This window comes from Amphiprion ocellaris, chromosome 23 (genome assembly GCF_022539595.1).
Source record: "Amphiprion ocellaris isolate individual 3 ecotype Okinawa chromosome 23, ASM2253959v1, whole genome shotgun sequence".
In the NCBI taxonomy this organism is placed as follows: Eukaryota; Metazoa; Chordata; class Actinopteri; family Pomacentridae; genus Amphiprion; species Amphiprion ocellaris.
This window is the reverse complement of record NC_072788.1, coordinates 18,016,990-18,037,445: the sequence shown is the minus strand read 5'-3', so window position 1 is coordinate 18,037,445 and position 20,456 is coordinate 18,016,990. Positions and strand designations below refer to the sequence as shown.

At 39.4% G+C, this 20,456-nt stretch overlaps 2 protein-coding genes across 3 annotated transcripts in view; one reads left to right on the top strand and one right to left on the bottom strand.

Annotated features, from left to right (window-relative positions):
* Positions 1-1,129: 1,129 nt before the first annotated feature.
* ecsit (ECSIT signaling integrator) lies at positions 1,130-9,428 on the bottom strand. The gene is made up of 8 exons (XM_023297476.3): positions 9,282-9,428; positions 8,825-8,991; positions 6,371-6,773; positions 5,990-6,213; positions 4,388-4,445; positions 3,957-4,105; positions 1,767-1,872; positions 1,130-1,625 (listed from the first exon to the last, which is right to left on the bottom strand). The coding sequence occupies exons 2-8, from the start codon at positions 8,954-8,956 to the stop codon at positions 1,339-1,341; spliced, it is 1,359 nt and encodes a 452-aa protein (XP_023153244.1). The 5' UTR covers positions 8,957-8,991; positions 9,282-9,428; the 3' UTR covers positions 1,130-1,338.
* Positions 9,429-10,154: 726 nt separating this feature from the next.
* eml3 (EMAP like 3) overlaps positions 10,155-20,456 on the top strand; it is a 59,261-nt gene continuing 48,959 nt past the window's right edge. For both annotated transcript variants that reach the window (XM_035942562.2, XM_035942561.2), the window contains exon 1: positions 10,155-10,314. In XM_035942562.2, the coding sequence (XP_035798455.1) occupies positions 10,290-10,314 (25 nt within the window). In that variant the 5' untranslated portion in view covers positions 10,155-10,289. The remainder of the gene's footprint in view (positions 10,315-20,456) is intronic.

Sequence of the window (20,456 nt, the reverse complement as noted above, 5' to 3'; positions counted from 1 at the left end):
TCTGAGACCTGCAATCCTCCTCCTCTGTTTTAATCTGTATTGTGTACAGCTGTGTGCCACCTTCGTCCACCCCAGCTCTGTATTCTTGCCCCGCCTACAATCTATGAACTGAAGCTGGATTGGACTAGGCCCAAACTACCGCCTTCAATCACGGTGCCAGGTGGAGTTAAAAAGGCTCGATCGTGTAGTGGTGGTTCTGCTTGGGAGGGGCAGAGCTACCAGGTGAACTCGTGTAAAATCTATGCTTGTGGTTAGTGTGTGGGAAAAAGACTAGCGAATGTTTTTTAGGCCTTTGAATAAACACAATTAGAGTCAGTTAGGGGCGCTGCTGCAGTGTATCTTGGTTTAAAGTTTTTCTTTGCATTGATTATCTTTTATTTTCTTTCAGTTTGGTCATATCGGCTTCAGAGTGAAGCTCACTTTTGTTTATGTTTATTTCTTTAGTTTCAGTAGCACCCATTTACTTTTAACCCCCTCATTTTTTGTATTGTTGTTACAGTATAATATAACCCTTTCAAAATAAATCACCGCCTATCCCTCTGGAACTCAGCGTTAGTTTTGCTTTCGTTTTGTTACTCCCTGGTTACTCTAGACAGACGGGTTGTAACGAGAGTTACCTTCAGTTCAGTTCAACTTTGTCTTTCTATTCAGCAAAACTCACTGTTGAATCAATGACAGCAAGCTGTCCTGTTTCCAAGGAAGCCCAGCAAACGTTGAACCAGAACATTTCCACTATGCTTCACAGTTAGTTTGAGGTTCTTCTAACCTCAGTATGTCATTGGACTGTGGGAGGAAGCCGGACTACCCAGCGAGAACCCATGCAGGCACAGGGAGAACATGGAAACTCCACACAGAAAGATCCCCAGCCCAGGTCTGGACACAAACCAGGGATCTTTTAGCTGTGAGGCAACAGTGCTAACCACCGGGCAACAGTGCTAACCACCAATCCACTGTGCTGCCCTGGTTGTAACCAGCTGCAGTATTTTTTCTATTTCTTTGATGGAATGAATTTTCAGGGGCCTGAGATGTACAATTATGAGTGGAATCAATTTTTTAAAAAAAGAAAAGACTAAAGTACAGAAAACTCCACAACACTGTGGGTAGAATACATTAAAAAAGGGAAACAAAATCCTGTTTGGCTTTATTTATCTGAGTACTGAACCTTTCAAACATTTTCAGAGCTCTCCTGTGGTTCTGTTGTCTTTGCTGTTTAAATGAGTCTATATTTTATGCTAGTTCAAGCTGACCCAGCATGGAAAAATACTTCTAAACAAGCCAAAGTACAGCAGTCTTGATTTTCTCCTGAGAGGAGTTTTAACCACACAGTCCAATTGCTGTTTACTGCTTCATCCCCTGGCTTCTCCTCGGCTCCTCTTCCACAATAACTTCAGCTTCTTCTCCAGACAGCGGCTCCTGTCCCTGGGTCTCTGGATGAGGCTGGTGGCTGTGGCTTGACTCGCTGTCAGCCACACCTTGCAGCTCCCGGGGTCCGGAGTCCAGGCGAAACAGAGTGGGGGCCTGACCCAGGATGGGGTTGTTCTCCTGGAGGCCAGAAATCCACTGATTGAGGGTGGCCTGGTCTCCCTGACTGGTCATACACATGGCAAAGACTGGACCTTCATCCACTGGACAGATAAACAGACACACAACACCTGCATTACACACTGGAAATGAAGAGCTGTGTTTAAACAGAGGTGCTACAAGGAACGCTGCAACTATGGCGCTATATAAATAAAATTGAATTGAATTGAATTGAACTATCTTACAGTCTTCAACATCGAAGCTCTCCTCATCCCCAAAGTCTCGGTCCAAATCGAGGTCTAGCTGCAGAGGATAGTCCAGGCACCTCTCTGGATCATAGGGCTCCTCTACCTATGGACGGACACACAGATACAGCTTAATGGGTACCAAGTACAATCTAGAATTCAGAGTTGAGCTGTGGATAAAGTTAGAAAAATAAAGTCTTATTGCTCATGATAGCCATTCAGTTCTTGAATTGTTTGGAAAGATTCCAAGCTAGGTTCCTGACAAAGTTCCACAGTCAGTGAACAGTCTGCTGCAAGCCATTATATTATAGGGAAAGAAACTTGAATGCTTCCTTTGCTTTTTTATTGATCATCTGACAACCAGAGTATCTTTTGGAGATATTTCTGCGTGTCTCACAATATCAAATAACAGTTTTACATCTTTCCCATCAACCGATTTGGCTATAAAGACAGCTCTAGCTTTAAACTTTGGTCAGCTGAAGCTAATTTTTACTGACTTCATGAACTGGACAAACATGCTAAATGTAAATTCCATGTTATTGCACAACATACCTTCTCCTTTTATTTTCTGTCTAGATCTTTGCAATCGGCAAAAATTTCAATCACTGAAAAGAAGAATTTAGCAACAAACCATTCATATATCTTGCCCTAATTGGCATGTTCATCTCAAATATTTTGGCGTATCCTAATTAGCCATGTATGCGTTCTGTGCTGCCTTTTCATTCAACCACTATAAACTTTTTACCTTGTGAGTCTGTGCATGTGTATGTATGTCATCATGGAATAACCACATAGGGAAGTTTTAAGAACTTTGGCAAGTGTTTGTATGTCTGTCTGTGGACCGACCTATTTTGTGAAGATCATAGCATCACAACTGTGGAAGATAGAGTCAGAACACTTTACAGGTTAGGGCAGACTGGGAAGATGAGCTGGGGGAGGTTATGGAAGAGGGCGCCTGGCAACGTGCACTAGAAAGACTGAATGACAGTACTTCCTGTGCAAAGCTTAGCATCATACAACTCAAAGTTTTACACCGGGCCCACTTATCTAAAGCAAAACTTGCTAGAATATACCCTAAGTCAGATGCTAGCTGTGATAGAAAGTTATCTATTTTTATAAATGCTGTCATAACCCCTGCTAATTTAACCCATATGTTTTAGTCATATCCTGTCCTGGCAACTTTTTGGGCTGTAATCTTTAAAACACTGTCAGAGACACTTAGTATTGTCCTTCAACCCAATGCCATGGCTGCTATATTTGGCATCACAGATACCAAACATTCGACATGGAGGAAAAGTCACAAAAACGTCACTGCCTTTACAACGCTACTGGCACACAGAAGAATTTTACTACACTAGAAATCAACAGGCCCCCCTAAAGCATCTCTGTGGCTGAGTGACTTGATGCATTTCATAAAGTTAGAACAGAAAAAATACTCACATAGAGGGTCCAAAGGCAAATTTTATTCTATCTGGGATCCGATCTTGACACATTTAAGCAAACTCAGAACCTTGCCTGACACTATCTGAGCTTTTCAACCATTTCATTTACTCTAGAAAATCATGACTCTGTGTTTCTAAAGTTTCCCACTTAATTTGTTCTTAACTTAGTTTATATCTCCTCCTTTACATTTATTCATGTATTTTATATCCTTTCCTTTGTGAGTGTGTGTGTATAGCCTAATCCTTCTATGCTTAAATATGGCTTTTCGTATCCTGTCCACTTACCTTCTCTAATCTTTTTTTTTTTTTTTCAGTAACAGTGCTAATATAATTCTGATTGTATTGTGCCTTCTAGGGAATGTACCTTATGTTCGGGGTGGGGGGAGGATTGTGCTGATTGACTGTTTCATTGGTGTGTGTGTGTGTATATATATATATATTAAAATGGAAATATAGAGCTCAACGCATGTAAAGTATTGCTACATATCACTGTTTCCAAATAAGAAATGAATGACAAAAAAAAATTAAAAATTTACAGTTGTGTACTTGATATCATAGTTAAGTTCGAAGATGGGTGTGGTCCATCCTATAAGTAATGAATAAGAAATACTGTAGTGAATGCTTTGTACTCATGGTTGGAACGTCAACATGTGGATGGGCCTCACAGCTGGTATGATCCCATCACAAGATGGCGTCTCGATATTAACTGTTCTCTACTTAATAACAGCAGTAGCAGTATTTTTCCTACCTTTTCTTCTGGAGGCGTAGGGTCAGCTCTGAGGATGTAGTAGTACACACACGTCTTCCTCAGCCATAGAGGGAAGGGACCCTCTACAAACACCGGCCTGTTCGGGTTATGCTTGGCCAGCAGCTCCATCTGGCTGGGGCTCTGGATACCTGGTGGCAACAAAGGAAGGAAAGACAATGAGATGAGTAATGATCCCACCATTGTAATAAAAATGTTAGCATTACTTTTTTCCTTTCCAGTTAGGCTAAAAAAAATTGAGTCAATTATGAAGTACGTGCCAAAGAAGACAATATTTGATATATCTCTGTAAAATGTCATCAACATTTTACTCACCATCAATATAATCTAGAATTTAAAACAATTCTCAAAACTTGAGTCGTGGGATTCCCAGTTGTACCCTTATGTAACACAATAAATCTGTGCTTCCATACCTACTATATGCGGAAGTGTGATCTCTGCTCCGCTCTCTGTGACGTCTGTATGAGGCAGCTAGCAGGAAGGGCAAATACATGGACATTACTTTAAGCAAAAACAAATTTTTATCTCAATGACGACTAAAAACCAGAGCTGCTGAGATCTGTTCCACATAAAACAAATAACTAAAAAGCAGCCTTGAAACATAATCATCTTATCATTATGTATGCGGTTCACACCACTCGTCTAGACATCTAGGCTACCTACACAAAACTGCTGAACAATGACAGTTCATTCTCAGCCTTGGCAGTCTGACAAGAAAAAAAAAAGAACTTTACTCAAGATCAGTTTGTTATTTTTTCTGAGAATTAATACACATCTCATGGTCTTCCATGCGCTTTGGTCAAATTCTCCAAAAAAGTAAGTGGCCCTCGTTAAGCTTACCATTCAAAGTTCCAGCAAAACCTTGTAAGTATAATTTTAGCTAAGACTGCAGTTGACAGAAAAAGTGGAAATTTACAGAAAAGAAGCTAGTAAGTTAACTTTGCAGGTCATTATTGAAGCAATATTGAGCACCCCATTGATTTCCAATTAGTCAAACTGCATGAACATAGGTATAAAATGACTTGTGAATACCAGAACTTTCTCATTTTTGGAACTGTCAACCGTGTCTGCATCATGGCTCCATGTGGAAAAGAATTGCCAGAGGTACTAATAATCTAATTTTGTGAGATTTAACAAAGATTAAAAAAATGCAAGAAGATCTGTGCCCAACTATATATCAGATGAAATACACAGTAATCAAAAGGTAAAGAATGAGCCATAGGACCACTAATCAGAGCTGCAGTGGTGGTCCTCCCAAGTGAGGACATGAACAGTGCATTTCATCCAAAATCTACCTCTTAAAAAACAGATAGCTAATGGGCATGAAGAGAAGCCTGATGAATGCTGGGTGCACATTCTTTGGTCAGAAGAGAACAAGAAAAATGTGTTTGGCTCAGATGGGGACCAACACATTGGACACAGTGAATGCATAGTCCCAACAGTGAAGCACGGAGGATATGGGACTGCATGAATGCGATTAGTGTTGAGAAGATGACATTTACAGACGGCATCATGAATGTGACTTGGTCAATTATGTCACCTGACTCAAGTCCAATAGAACACAACCCCTCCAGTAAAGAACAGACAAAAAAAAAAAAAGTCGAGATTGGTGCAGCACTAGTACTGTCCATACTGAGGAGGATTGAGTCTGTCACCAAAATGAAATATGGGCATACAAAGTGCCGAAAAAAATAAAAAGCTCGTTGATAAAAGATGTACTGATTTTTGTAGCATTGACTTCATATTGTGGGGCCTGTATATTTTCTATATAAAATCTGAACTATTATTTTGGTATTTTACATAATAGCAAAAATCTGCTTAACACTGAAGTAATGCAATTACTGTATGGCTGTACAATTTAGAATCAATTAACATTGAGTGATAGTGCTCAGGGGTGTGCACACTTCTGTTCAACATTGTATATATCAGGCAGCTTTAAACATTTATTTTAAAACTCCAGGCAGAGAAATATGTTTGCCAATTCCATGCTAAATTAGGCTAACCTACAGTTGTACCTGGTAGACAGTAACTTTAGCATCCAGGTCGTTAGCGATGCGCGTCAGGCTGAAGCGAGCGATGTCCACTGGGTCTTCAGGCAGCTGCTTTGGGACTGGGAAGGGGTTTACGTTCTTGAACTTAGGAAACCAGTACATGAGGCGCTGGTACTTCCTCATGGGATGACCTTTCTCTCCAAAGATCTGAACCAGCAGGACTTTTGTCTCTATGTTGGGCATAATACCTGAAGCACAAACAAGCAAACTTAAACAGATAGACACTTTAAACTGTGTGTTTCCTTCAGAATGGACCAAGATCCTTATTAATTCTGTTTCTGTCTGGAATACGACTCTCTAAATTATATGACATTCCAAGAATTCCGCGACCTATTCCATACCCACCATAGTTCTCCATTTGCTCCAAAACTTGCACTCCACACTCCTGTTGTCGGGGATAGTGGTTGAACATTCGCTGGATAAAGTTTCTGGGCACAAACACCTCCTTTGGAAAAACATCCAGCAACTTGTTGTAGACGGCCAGATCTCTCTCCACGCCAAACTCCGGCATTTTCTTCAGAGCAGCATAGATAAACTCTACGTGACCCCGTCGCCTTATGTCTTTCTTGGTGAAGACTTCTATCACTTTGTTAAAAGTGGCCTTGGTTTTGACGTCTTTGGCCAGCTGCTCAAACAGGTCATCATGGGCGACCAAAGACTTGTCCCTCTTCTTGTCGTCCTCATGAAACTGTCCAGGTACAGGTCGATTCTTGGCAAACGCTGAGCTGCCATGGAAATGCCTCAACACCTACAAGTGAGAACTTCTTTTGTTATATGCACAAGAATCAAGAACATTTAATTCAACATACATTCTGTTATTCCGATTTGATTATTGTGCCCAGTAGAACTATTAACTACTAACATAACTTTAACAGTGAGTTGGGACAATATCTGAAAGCTCTATTGGACACAAGAACAAGTCTGAGAATAATTTCAAGGCAACTAAAGGAAACGGGTGTATAAATTGTATTTTGGTATCATTTCCTGGACAAATCATCATAAACTTTTGGTTTCATTACAGACAAACCCCCAACAGATGGGATTTTAGGGGGGTTATGTTTAGTGGCATATTAATTATAGTGAGCATATTTGACCAGTAGGACCACATATTTCTAACCAGGAACTAAGAAGCCCCAGGTCTACGTCAGGCTGTTTATTAGAAGTGTGCACCGTCTGAGGACGATATTAACCGCATCAGGTCCACCATCTTGTAGGCTTGTTTTTAGATAGTCACTGTGTCAGCGTGTTCAGACATTAACTGTCTTAGTTTATATTTTGGCTTTGTGTTGTACATAGTTTTATCTCTCATTTTTTGCTGTGTGTCAAGGAATTAACATACAGAAAACATAAAACCACCATTAAAGAAGTACTGTGAGGTTCTACATTATCAATGACATTATCAATGATATTATTTTCATCAACAATTGATTGCATAAAAACAGCTTGGGCTTTGTTTGTCCCTCAAAACACATACTCAAATTGCAGTCTAACACTGAAAGCTGCATTGTTTACAATCACTTTGCTCCAGAGTCATCTAGGATGTCAGTGAATGAGGGGACATTTCACAGTGCAATGGTGTGGCTCATTAATGTGATATTCTGACGATTAATAGAGTAATTGGATTCCACGCTTGGCTAGGCATCAAAAGCGGAAGTGGGCGCGTTGTGCAACAGAAATAATCGTCCTGGTGGAACATGGCCGGACTTCTGCGGTGTATTGTACATATATAGTAAAGTACAGGTGTATTTTACGTATATAGTACAGTGCAGGGGTATTGTACATATATAGTATAGTACAGGTGTATTCAACTAAACTCAAAGCCATGGGAACCCCACATGTATTTAGTTATGATGCAGAAATCTCATAAATATGTTTTTATGGTTGGTCCATTTAAATTGTTGGTACTGCAGCTGATAGAACACAAATAAGAAAACTGGTTAGTTTATTAGTATTTATTACAGAGAATATTCAGTCGGTAACATTAGTTTCACTTTGATTTGGCCACAAATTAAAGGGATTTCTTTCATTATGAGGCTGTCAGACCTACATGCACTTCAATACAAAATTATTTTGACTATATAAAGTTTGATAGTTTTATTGTCTGTTAGGAATAATCAGCTGCATTGATCAGTAAAATAAAAACATTACACACGTTTAACAGTTTTCTACCAGCATTCCTGTCCTACATAATTTCCAGTAGCAGCTTTTTACCGTCATATATTTTATGTTGTTTGTTGTTCTCCATTAAAACAACCTGTTGACTGAAGCAGCTGAACACCATCAGCTCATTTTGTGTGGAAAACGAGTCTAATGACGCGCTAAAAAAATCTTGTTTGTGTGGACGAGTGTGAAGCAGAAAGTCTCAGTTAACAAAGCAAGTTGAAGACCACCTTCATACTAGTTAACTCTGACTGAGGTTTCAGTTTTTGTCGAGCCGACTCACACAAACAAAGCCCGACTACGTTGAAATGGCTTCGAAGTTCAGCATCTGATCTGGTAAATTCCATAAACACTAGAAAAGCTGCGCCAGTTAAAATAAAAGCATCCTGTCAAATTTAAAATCCCTTATAATTTGTTGAGTATAGGTCTGGGTCCAGGCTGTCCAGGCCATTTAGCAACCTGGGGTCTAGCATGTAGTGGATTAAACGAAGCTTCGATTCAGAGAATTTTGCCTCGGGGAATTCTAGTAATCGAATAACTCGAGGAATCGTTTTAGCGCTAGTTTAGAGGTTTTTTTTTCACACTGAGAAAATGGCTTGGAATAATCTGCAAAAAGTGTTGCCTGTAGCTAAAGCTTACCTTGTTCTGTAGCACACTAGGCTGACTGGAAGAGGCTGACTGGAGCAGAGCACCATGCTGGACAGCAGGCCTGCCTGACCGGCCAAGCAGCCGGAGACACTGCAGCTGGAGGAGGCAGCGGATACTCTTCATGGTCGACCCATCACACTGACCGTCAGGAAACAGAACTGCAGAGGGAAAAATAACATGACATGGACAGTACCTAGACATGCAATGTTTAATTAGTAATTAACTGTTTAATTTATAAACCTGACACTTGTTCTGTTCTTCAGTCAACCTCAGTCACGTATAAATATTTTCCACAACGTAAACAAAAACAATAAAAGTAAACATTAAACAGACATATTTTTGTCTGAAGTTACACCTACGGAATGTTTTTATTTATTTTTATTAGTTTTTAGAATGAGATAATCTGTAAAACATGACTTATGTAGACATTTAAGTATTTCAGACCTACCATTATATGCAGAAAAACGTGCGAAGAAATTAAGTCTCCTTCAGGAACCTCTCTCTATGGACGCCTCCATGTTGAAAGCCGGCTGAACATCCGGGTTCTACCAACATTTCCTTCCGCCGCATACCTGAAACATTAGCACTAATATTATTGTTCCACAAACCTCTTGTCTTGTACGGAAAATACTGTTTGGAAGTTTCGCAATGTCCCGTAAATTGGCCAAGCAATGACGGCATTTCAGCGACTGATTTTGCAATAGGCACTAAGTGGCAATACCTTCCGTCATTTTGTAGAGCAACAAATAGGAGCAAATGTGCACTAAATTTTCTTTTTCTAAGCGAATGCTTGTATTTATTTAAGTAAGACACGTAAAAGCTGAATAAGTAATTAATACACACGTGAAAGGCAGCGTTTCATTTAGACACGTGAACTACACAAAATGGCCGCTAGGTGGTGACAAACGTCTTCCTGACGTCTCCAGGATCCATTTGACAGGCGCTGAGGTAGAGCCCGAAAAAGTTGCGTAGTAACATCCATATTGAATTGTTAACATGCGTATAGCTACATTTTCGAGTCACAGTGACAAATAGCTGAGGTATAGAGTTAATGACCACTAGTGTCGGTGAATAGGACAACTTTAACGTAGCTATAGCAGCTCTGCAGTGTCTTCCTGTTAACAGTGTCAAGTTGACTATAACGAGGCGCCAGCTACCGGAAGACACTTTCAATCTTTAAACTGTCAAAGTGTTTGTCTTCTGTTTATTTATATCTCAGTAAATATAGCAATTTCGCTCGATGTATGTTTTTTTCTACATGATTCAGGTGCGTGTTTAATAAACAACGGGGCTTTATTTACAGAAAAAAAATCAATGTTTCCGGTTTTCTGTCCTAAACCAGGCGGTTGACGCAGATCCCCAGTGTGTGACTTGTGACACTCTTCTCAGCATGGAAAACACACCTTAGTGCAGACTTTACTCACAGAGAGACTACACGCAGTTTTCACTTGGGATTATGGATTCTTCTACAAACAGCTTGGGTGAGTGAAGCAAGAACATTTTTTTGCTTTCTGTTTGGTTGGTAGTAGGGAGGGTAACTTTCCTCACTGTGTGTTCGGGTATGCGGCTCACATCACTGTGGAGGGATTCGTTTCCCCAACTAGAAAGAAAAACAAACATAAAAAGCGGCATTAATTGTTTTTTTAAAAAAAACTTTTCGAGAAACGTCAGAAAATATGATTCACTGCACATTATAAAACTTTCAGATTCGTTCGACTGCTCTCCTGACATGAAGTAGCTATTAGTTTTTTTCCCCCTTTTTAAAAAAATAAATGCAGTTTTACAGTTTGGCAGTGCATGCTGCCGCATTCCTTGGTACAGTGTGATGAAGGAGGATAGTGGGAACAACAGCTTATAAAATGCTGACACTGAAAGGAAGTTGAGTGGACTCATACCGAGTTAAATAGTGGCTCACACGATACATCTATATAAATATAGAGATTCAGACAATGAAGTACTGTTTGTGCACAGACACTTCTGGAACATGACAACAGCACTGGTGTGACTGTAGGTTTGTGCAACACATCCTCAGGTGTTGGTGAACAGATTTATGGGGCATTCCATTTCAAATAATCCATGTACAAAATACTAAACATGCAGTTGTATAAATGTACTTGTCCTGAGACCACATCTACAAAAAAAGGAGGGAAGTAGATTTTTTTTTTTTAAACTATGTGATGATCAATTCAGATTTCAACACATGCAGTGAACATGACAGTTCTGAGTGCCAGTTGCAGCTTCTGTGATTTATGTCATGTTGAAATCCATTTTGCATGCTGTGAATTCACTTTTCAGCAAATATACTTTATTATATGGGTCATTCCAGAATTTAATATTTTAGGTCCCACCCATCAAATTTCAAATAATCCATGGACAAAATACTAAAACATGCAGTTTTTGTGTAAATGTACTTGTCCTGAGACCAAATCTAAAAAAAACAGGAGAAGTGAATGTTTGAAAATATTTTTAAAAATACCAAATAAGTCTGGAGCACCCCCTATAATGCAATTTCCCTCTTGTTCCACCTACCTAATGACCAAATTGAATCTGAAATTAACCATCCATCCTTCACCTATACAACACTTAATCATCATTAGGGTCACGGTGGGCTGGAGTCTATCCCAGCTGACTAAGGGTAGGGAACAAGTCACCAGACTATCACAGGGCTACATATAGAGACAAACACACTCACATTTACATCTACAGACAATTTAGAATCACCAGTTAATGTCAGCATGATTTTGGGCTGTGGGAGGAAGCCGGAGAACCCAGAGAAAACCTACGCATGCACAGGGAGAACATGCAAACTCCATGCAGAAAGATCCCAAGTCCCGGCGGGGACACAAACCGGGGATCTTCTAGCTGCAAGGTGACAGTGAAGCCCCTCAAATAAAACAGTTAAAATGAAATTTAAATCTCCTTTTTTGTCATCGTTTTTTTTCACTGATGTCTCTTGTAATTGTGGGAATTTTTTTAATCAACCTAAGGTTTTCTTTTTTTTTCTTTTTTCCATTGGTAAGTTTGCCTCTTGGTTAGCAGTAACAGCTAGCTAAATATCTAGCTTCTACTCCTGAGAAAAAGCTAACATTAGCATGAATTAGCAACCCTGTTACTGTGATTAGAGTAGGGTTAGCAAACAACAAATAAAACATGAAATAAAAATGGTACCACTGATGTGTAAGCTGAGCCAATCAAGCCTTTCATAGTTTATTACCTATTACTGATGAATATGGAGCAGAAAATGGCAAAAGAGAAGGTAAATTTTTCAAAAATGTTGAAGCCCAAATGTCCTCCAGTTCTGGAATGACCCTTATGCAGACATTTTCTGCTGCTGTTTCAGCGCCAAGTCTTCTCTACACTGGAACAGCTGCCTTTGTTTTGGCATGCAGAGTCCAGTCACATTTGAGGCATGACTACAGCTTTTATTCTCTGAGTTTCTTCATCTGCCTGTTGTGTCTGCTGCATCTTTATTGGACAGTCAGCAGGGTTTCTTAAGTTTAGGAGACAGATGACACTTTGACAGACCACCAGATCAGGGAAAACAATGCAGTCTGGCAAAAATAGAGACAAAACATTGGAATAGTGATGTAGAATATATAAACTTTTAACAGCATGTCCATTTCCTGCACAAACACTTAAGTGGCCCTAAGTTAAATAGAAAGCTCAGTTTGCACACGTTGCTCTCCAAGTCAGGCTGACTTTTTGCAAACAAGCAACAATCTGGAGTATTTGAAAAGCTCCGCCCTTTCCACCCAACAATAGTGACTGTTAAACAGGAGCTGTAACAGTGTTGCACAATGCTGCTTTTGTTGCACATCTGTAGGCCGTGCTGTCCCACCTTATGTACTGATGTTGTGTTTACCCGACTTGTAAAGCCGTGGGTATGCAAGACACAGGGGAACAGTAAACATCGCGTGAGGATGTTCGCCAACATCTGTGGGCAAGACGGCTGTGGCTCAGCGCTGGCGGGAGCCTAAAATGTAAAATACAGCGTAGAGGCTGCTGTGCTTCTCATTGAAGACCTCCGTCAGCAGTGCTAATTATCTTGTCCTCGGGCTTCATAATGAAAATGATTAGTTATCTTTAAAAGCTGTCATGTGGGTGTGTAGATACTTTGCAGCTGTGTTGTACATCTGATCCTGCCTGTGTCTCAGTGTCAGCTGACTGGATTACACCACATCATGAGTTAGATGATGCGGACAAGTTGCTGTTATGGTTGGCGATAACAAGAGGATACTGTTTTTCTCCACCCATATCGGTCAAATTATGAAATACTTTTGTGGGAGTCTTGGTAGGAATTGCAGACAGTGAAGTTCAAGTGAAGCCAAAATGATTGGTTGATTAATGGATGAACTGATGGACAGAAAAGTACTCAGAGACAATATTCATGCAAAATAATGAAAAAATATGTGCAGATTTCTGTGTCAGAAAAGAAGATTTGCTGTTTTTCTTTGTCATGCAGTATTGTGAACTGAATGTTTGTGGTTTGTGGAGTCAAACAAAACAAGACATTTGAAGACTCCACCTCTATCTCGGTGATATCTTTAGCAGTTTTTGAAATTTCATAGATCAAACAGTCTAAAAATCGGCTGAAAGCATAATCAGGAGAAAAAAAATGTTTCATACAACTATTTAATGTGCATATCATCAATGTTCTTAAAATCAAAGCAGTTAAGGGCTTTAAGATATTGTTGACTCAATGCCACAATATTGAGGATTTTTTATTATTATTTACACTACCATTCAAAAGTTTGGGGTCATGCAGACAATTTCATGTAGCCTTTCAACACCATTAGCTAACACAATGTAGCATTAGAACACAGGAGTGATGGTTGCTGGAAATGTTCCTCTGTACCCCTATGTAGATATTCCATTAAAAATCAGCCGTTTCCAGCTAGAATAGTCTTTTACCACATTAACAATGTCAAGACTGCATTTCTGAGTCATTTAATGTTGTCTTCATTGAAAAGGAGTACTTTTCTTTTAAAAATAAGGACATTTCTAAGTGACCCCAAACTTTTGAACATTAGTGTAGATTATATATGTAATCACAAAATTACATCTAAAATACTGAAAATGTTGAGTAGTACACTGTACATGCCAAATGTCATCCCAGACAGGGTCTTTACATATTTAAACAAGAAAAGCACTCAGAGTAGTAGCAGTACTCCACCAAGGCTGCTCAGTTATTATATTGTATGATTTCCGACAGATGAAGTCTTTGAAAAATTCATGGTCCTCAGCGGTTGATTTGTAGTAGGATCGCAATCGTGATTGCCAGCAGACAGCTGATGTAGTGTTCACTTGTAGTCATAGTTACAGGGACACTGTGCCGCTATCTTGCAATGATGCGATATGATATGATATCCATCAAGGTCCACATCTCCAGATTCACCACCACGCTTTACCCGAGTGCAATATGGGTACTGAACATATAATAGGTGTTTTCAATCAATTGTCAACAGTGCAATATATCTCTGCCATTTGTTGTTGTCATGCTTGTTCTTCTCATTGTCTTATTGACTCCTTTTGTATGTATATTTATACTTTTATCTATTTGGTCTTATTTGTACTTTGCACCACAAGAGTTGTCTTTAACTTTGTTGTACATTATGTGTGTATAATGACAATTAAAAGCATTCTATTCTATTCTATACAGAAATCCTTAATAAATCTGTAGATCCAGACTATGAGCTGCATCACTGCCAAAGTCTAATCACTCATTTCTGACCTCCCCTGAAAATTTCATCCAAATCCGTATATCCGTTTTTGAGTAATGTTGGGAACAGACAGACAGACAGACCAACGCCAATCGTCACATAACTCTGTTGCGTTCCTTGGCAGAGTAACTAATGTGTTTTTAATTACTGTACGCTCTGCTTGGACTGTGTAAAACAATGAATGATCATATTGCTGAAAGTTGGTATATAATAATATAGAGCCACCAAACATCAGCTAAATATCTGTTGCAACAATCGTATAGGCTTTACACATACATGCACTTTTACGCTAATATTGTCAGTATGTTTGTCTATTGCTTCATCTGTGGTTGTAGTGGGTAGTTTTTATCAATCAGTTTTGATGACAGAGTAATTGCGACCGCATCATCAGGTCTTGTTACTCCGCCAGGGAACGCAGTGGAGTTGTGTGATGATCGGCGTACGTCTGTCCATCTGTCTGTCTGTCTGATAGCAACATTACTCAAAAACGGACCAACGGATTTGGCCAATACATCTGATACTGATCCAGTGTTATCGTAACTCGTAGTCATGCTAATAACCAAATTGTCCTGAAGTTGGAGTCCCCTTTAACCCTTTGATGCGTAGCCCACATGAGGAGATACCCATTTTCCATTGGATCTGGGTCACTTTTGACCCAGGTTATGCATCAAAGGGTTAATCTCTTCTAGAGTGTGAATTGTGTCCATTTTGAACATAGTGCAGTTGTGCAGAGATCACCAGGAAGTTGCATCAGTTGGTTGGTTGCTGTCTTTTTTCCCAAAATGTTGTAATACTGCTTCCTTTCATAAAAACAGGCATGCTGTTTTCCTGGAGTTGGTAGTAGATGATTACTTTCTCTCTGTCTCTAAGGGCAGCTAATAAACCTCAGTACTTTCGTGGTACTGATCCAAGTGTGTCTATGGCACTAACTATCAAAAACTATCGAATGCCAAATGCTGGAATTGCATGTGTGGTCAACTTTGTAATTTTATTTGAGCGGGTCATTGCTCATGTTCAGGAATGTGAGTACTTTTGGAGTGTTTTACTTCAAAACGTTCCTTTGTGGCTGTTATAGTTAACATATGAGAACACTGACGTCTTTACATGAACGATGAAAACGTATTTATCTGCTCTGAAGTGAGGTAAATGTGGAAAAAACTCACATGATGCCAGCATTAATCTCCTCGAATTCTCCACTGCCGGTACACATATAAATCAAAGGGAAGAAAAACATCTCATTGTGAGCTTCAGGTTAGTCCCTGAAGGTAAATGAGCTCTGGTTATTCATTCAGCTCTCTTCACTCAGTGAGATCATCAAGCTGCAGACATTTATGCTCCATCACCAGTCAATAGAGGAGTTTGCTGCTTCGTTATCTGTAATCAGAGCGAGCCTGGTCTTCTGTAATATTTGAGTCTGCTTTAGCCAGATATGACAAATTTGTCAAATCTGCCAGTACCGTGCGCTTACATATGTATGATCTCATTTGGCTTTTTGACTGTTATTTATAGGTGCTTTTGTCTGAGTCACTGATACATGTAGCATCTATAACCACACAGTGAATCTCTGTCTGCTCAAGAATCTAAATAAAGAAACTTATGTGCTTCTAGTTTGGAAAATGTTTAGTGTAGCTAATAAAGCCAAGGACAGAGAACCAATAATTTGGGGCTTTACGTGTCGCTGAAGTTAAATTTATACTTAAAGGGACAGTTACCATTCAGCAAGGTTGAATTAAGCTGTCTCAGGACCCTTCAGGGGAATGTAACACTTCAAATGTGATTAGGAAAATGTACAGCGTGAGCACAGTGTAAGCTAAAATTAACCTTTAAGCCTGTATTTTGACACAGGGCTGGTAGGAAGCTGTTGAATCAGTGTTTGCACATTTATGAACACTGCTGAAAAACTGTAGTTTATAAGCCTAATCCAGGTAAACCCTGATAACATCACTACCGTAATACATCAACACTGTCACCACTGTCGTATATTGGATAAGCATGGGTTGTTAAATTTTGAAAACATGATTGTGTATGCAAATGTACAGTTGGTTTTCAAGGTTGTTCCTGGTTATGCTCCCTCCCCTCTCAAGTTTTTTATTCATTGCACTTCTGGAAATACTACCAGGGCAAACAAGAGCTTCTTCTAGGTGGCAGTGTCGCATCCGTTTATGTCAAACGGCCTTTGGACAATCGACTTTTTCCTACAAAGCTATAACGGACTGGAACAAGATCCTCACTGAACTAAGGACTATAACAGATTGTAAAGACTTTTCTATAGAGACAAAAAATGGATCCAACCAAGCATGTCAGCACTGACTGTCCTTGCAAGGACTTTTTAACTGTGTGAATGTGTTATCTTTACTCTGCCAAGGAACGCGGTGGAGTTTTGAGACGATCAGCGTACGTTTGCCCATCTGTTAATCTGTGCACAACATTACTAAAAAATGGACCAACGGATTTGGATGAAATTTTCAGGGAAGGTCAGAAATTACACAAGGACCAAGTGATTAGATTTTGGCAGTGATACGGCTCATAGTCTGGATCCACGGATTTATTAAAGATTTCTGTATCATTGCGAGATAGCGGCACAGTGTCACTGTAACTATGACTACAAGTGAACACTATGTCAGCTGCCTGCTGACGATCACATGATTGCAATCCTACTACTAATCGACCACTGCAGACTTATTGGGACTCATCAGAAATTATACAAGGTTTTTAAAATTGTGGGGGTGTTTTTGAGTCCCATCATTTCCGGCTAACTGCTACGTATTTAGATCACGCGATTCGGTATCTGTACATAACGTACACATGCATAACACACACCTGTGCTCAGCGCAAGGTCATTTTGTGCGTGGGTACATCTATATTAAATGGCCACATTCAATGGTGTTGGGATGTCTGCCTTAATCTTTTTTCAAGATTTCAGCTGTCGTAAATCATACGACTGAGCAGCCTTGACGGAGTACTGCGCTCTCTAAGTGCTTTTCTTGTTGATCAATTAATGTGTGTATTTAATGGTATCCTGTTTATGACGGCATTTCTGAATTACAGTGGTCATGTTTTGCACATGAACATCATATCCTGGTTCTCAGAACTTTAATAAGCTATTCAGAAAAATCCAGGTGTCAGAACGTTCTTTGGTATAGAACTTAGTGGTAGAGATGGTGCAAAGTCAAGACATAAAAATGATCAGAAAGCTGGATACTGTTGTCATGCAATCAGGGAAATGAATACTCAGTCTTCTCATGTTTCATGGAAATGTCATTTCCTGAATATGATGAAAACCACAACTCCAAACCAGGATAGTAATGCACACATGGATGCAGGCATTGATCATGTCTTTTTATCCAATGCCAAACATTCATTAGTTTGTGATCCTCACTTGAGAAGATCAGCTTGTTTTGTCTTATAAGACAGTTAACTGTAGATCTTTGGATTTAGACTATTAAGTGTCACCATCAGCTGTGGATAAAATGCTGGACCTTTTTCCTCTGTTTTCTGTGGCACTGCAGACCAGAAACTCTTGACTTGCTAAACGCTCCACTAAATGTACAAATAGATATCGCTGCTGCCACGGAAAACCAGGCTGATGTGAGTGGAGTTAAGGGCGGGAAAATCAAACCAATGAACAAAACCAGGTTAAAGGGCTTTGTAGAGCTTTAATGTCATTGGGTTTGTCTCTTCAAAGAACACCGTGTAAACATACACTATCGTTCAAAAGTTTGGGGTCACTTAGAAATATCCTTAATTCTGAAAGAAAAGCTTTTTTTAAAAAAAATGAAGATAACAATATATGAATCAGAAATGCAGTGTAAACATTGTTAAAGTGGTAAATGACTATTCTAGCTGGAAGTGGATGATTTTTAATGGAATATTTTTCCATAGGGGTACAGAGGAACATTTCCAGCAACCATCACTCCTGTGTTCTAATGCTACATTGTGTTAGCTAATGGTGTTGAAAGGCTAGTTGATGATTAGAAAACCCTTGTGCAATTATGTTAGCACATGGATAAAAGTGGGAGTTTTCATGGAAAGCATGAAATTGTCTGGGCGACCCCAAACTTTTGAATGCTAGTGTATGAATTTAGGGCAGCTTAAAGTGGAAGAATTGCAGTGAAGGTCTGGATTTCTCCATTGCGCATCCACAGCCAAATGGCAACGATACTAAGCACGACTGGGCTGTACTAGCTGTGCAGTCAGTCACACACGTGCAGTGGGGGGAAGAGAAAGTGTTTCTCACAGATGCTGCTGCTCTCTGTCTCACTTCTCAAACGGGACCTCAAACACTTGTGCATGGGTGTACAGGATGTTGAGCAGTGGCAAGGCATCAAAATCAAAGACAGACAAACGGCACCCGTGGGTGGTTGAGGTCATTATGCAACACCCTTAGGTGAGCAGTAGAAAATGAGTGGGCGGACGCTGCGAGATTATGTTAAATAAGATTGTCAGTCAAATGCTGCAGGAGATGCATTTGCTTTTTAAATGCTCGCACTGATGTTTTAGCATATGTTGCACGCAAATAAAGAAAGCAACTTTCATTTTGTGGAATTTGCTACATTTAAAAAATGAAGCCACACTTGAAGAAGAGGTAGTCTCTTGCAGATGTACAGCAGCAGAATTACTGTAGATGAAAAGTAAAACAGGAACTCATGCTAGGCTAATTATATCTGCTAGTTCCATTCGACTTCTGGCTGCAATCAAGCTGAATGAAAAGTTGTGTTTCTGTAAACTTGTACAGGAGCCAGTTGGACAAGAAAGCTGTGCTCAGTCCAACGGAGTGTAGCTGTCAGGCAGCCAGCCTCCCTTAAGACCTGGAGTGACCTGGAGTCTTTCAGCAAAGCAAAAATCAAATAGTGGATTTATATTCTTAGCTTTGGGATCAAATTCTCCAGTTTTTTTTCTTTTCTTTTTTTTTTAAATCATTGGATACTTGTGGCTTTTCATGTGAAAACCCACAAGCTCTGACACCTCACACTCACTTGTATGTGGAATGATTCACTGGCAAATGACTCTTTTCGGTGAATTGATCTGATTCATTTTCCTTCATAACCTGAATCATAAATTCATAGTAACCCAGCTAGACACCACTGCTATGCCTGGATTAGTCTGCATGGGAACTTTAGAGCAAATACGACCTCAGGATCCATTTCAGTCACCTGTGGGCAGTTAATAAATTATGAATATGATATGAGGAGTTCTGTTGTGTGTATATATATATATATATATATATATATATATATATATATATATATATATATATTTTTTTTTTTTTTTTTTTTTTTTTTTTTCACTTTATTTTAACCAGGTCAATCAACCTTAAAATCCTCATAACATTAAACTTTTCAAGTATGAAAGAAAGGGGACTGAAAGTTTTTGATAACCTTGATAACAAAATGCATTTCTTTCCAAAAGAAATTCATGATAAATAGTATACTGCATTTTCTGTTACCTGAATGACATGTCAACATCATGACTACCAGTTTCAGGTAATTATTGGATGGAAGGAAAGCACTGAGATTAGTAAAGTACTCTTGATTTTCCATAGCCAATGTGTCAGAAATGTGCTGAAGTTAACAGTTAGTGAGATGTCAGCTACATTACCAGGGTATTTAAAAAACTCAATTATTTAAAATTGGCAGTCTATATTTGGGCTGCACAATAGATTGTTTCAGCAACAACATTGTGTTGTGCGCATGTGCACAGTCACATCGCAGGAACAAATTCACTCACACACTTCATGCTACAACTTTATTTTTTTTCTCAGTGCAAGATTAGGTTACCACAGAACAAGTGCTGAACTTTAATGAGGGTGCCAGTTAGTGATCAAGTCTCAATTTCCATTCTTCCTCTTTGCCATAGCTTTTGGTTTGAAGGAGTATTTCAGTAGCCAAGATAAACCAGATGTT

Coding starts and splice junctions, on each gene's coding strand:
- ecsit (XM_023297476.3), bottom strand. CDS start 8,956: ATGAAGAGTATCCGCTGCCTCCTCCAGCTGCAGTGTCTCCGGCTGCTT. Junction 4,446..5,989: donor CTAAAGTTACTGTCTACCAG/GTACAACTGTAG, acceptor CCTTCCTGCTAG/CTGCCTCATACAGACGTCAC. Junction 1,873..3,956: donor CTACGCCTCCAGAAGAAAAG/GTAGGAAAAATA, acceptor GTCCGTCCATAG/GTAGAGGAGCCCTATGATCC.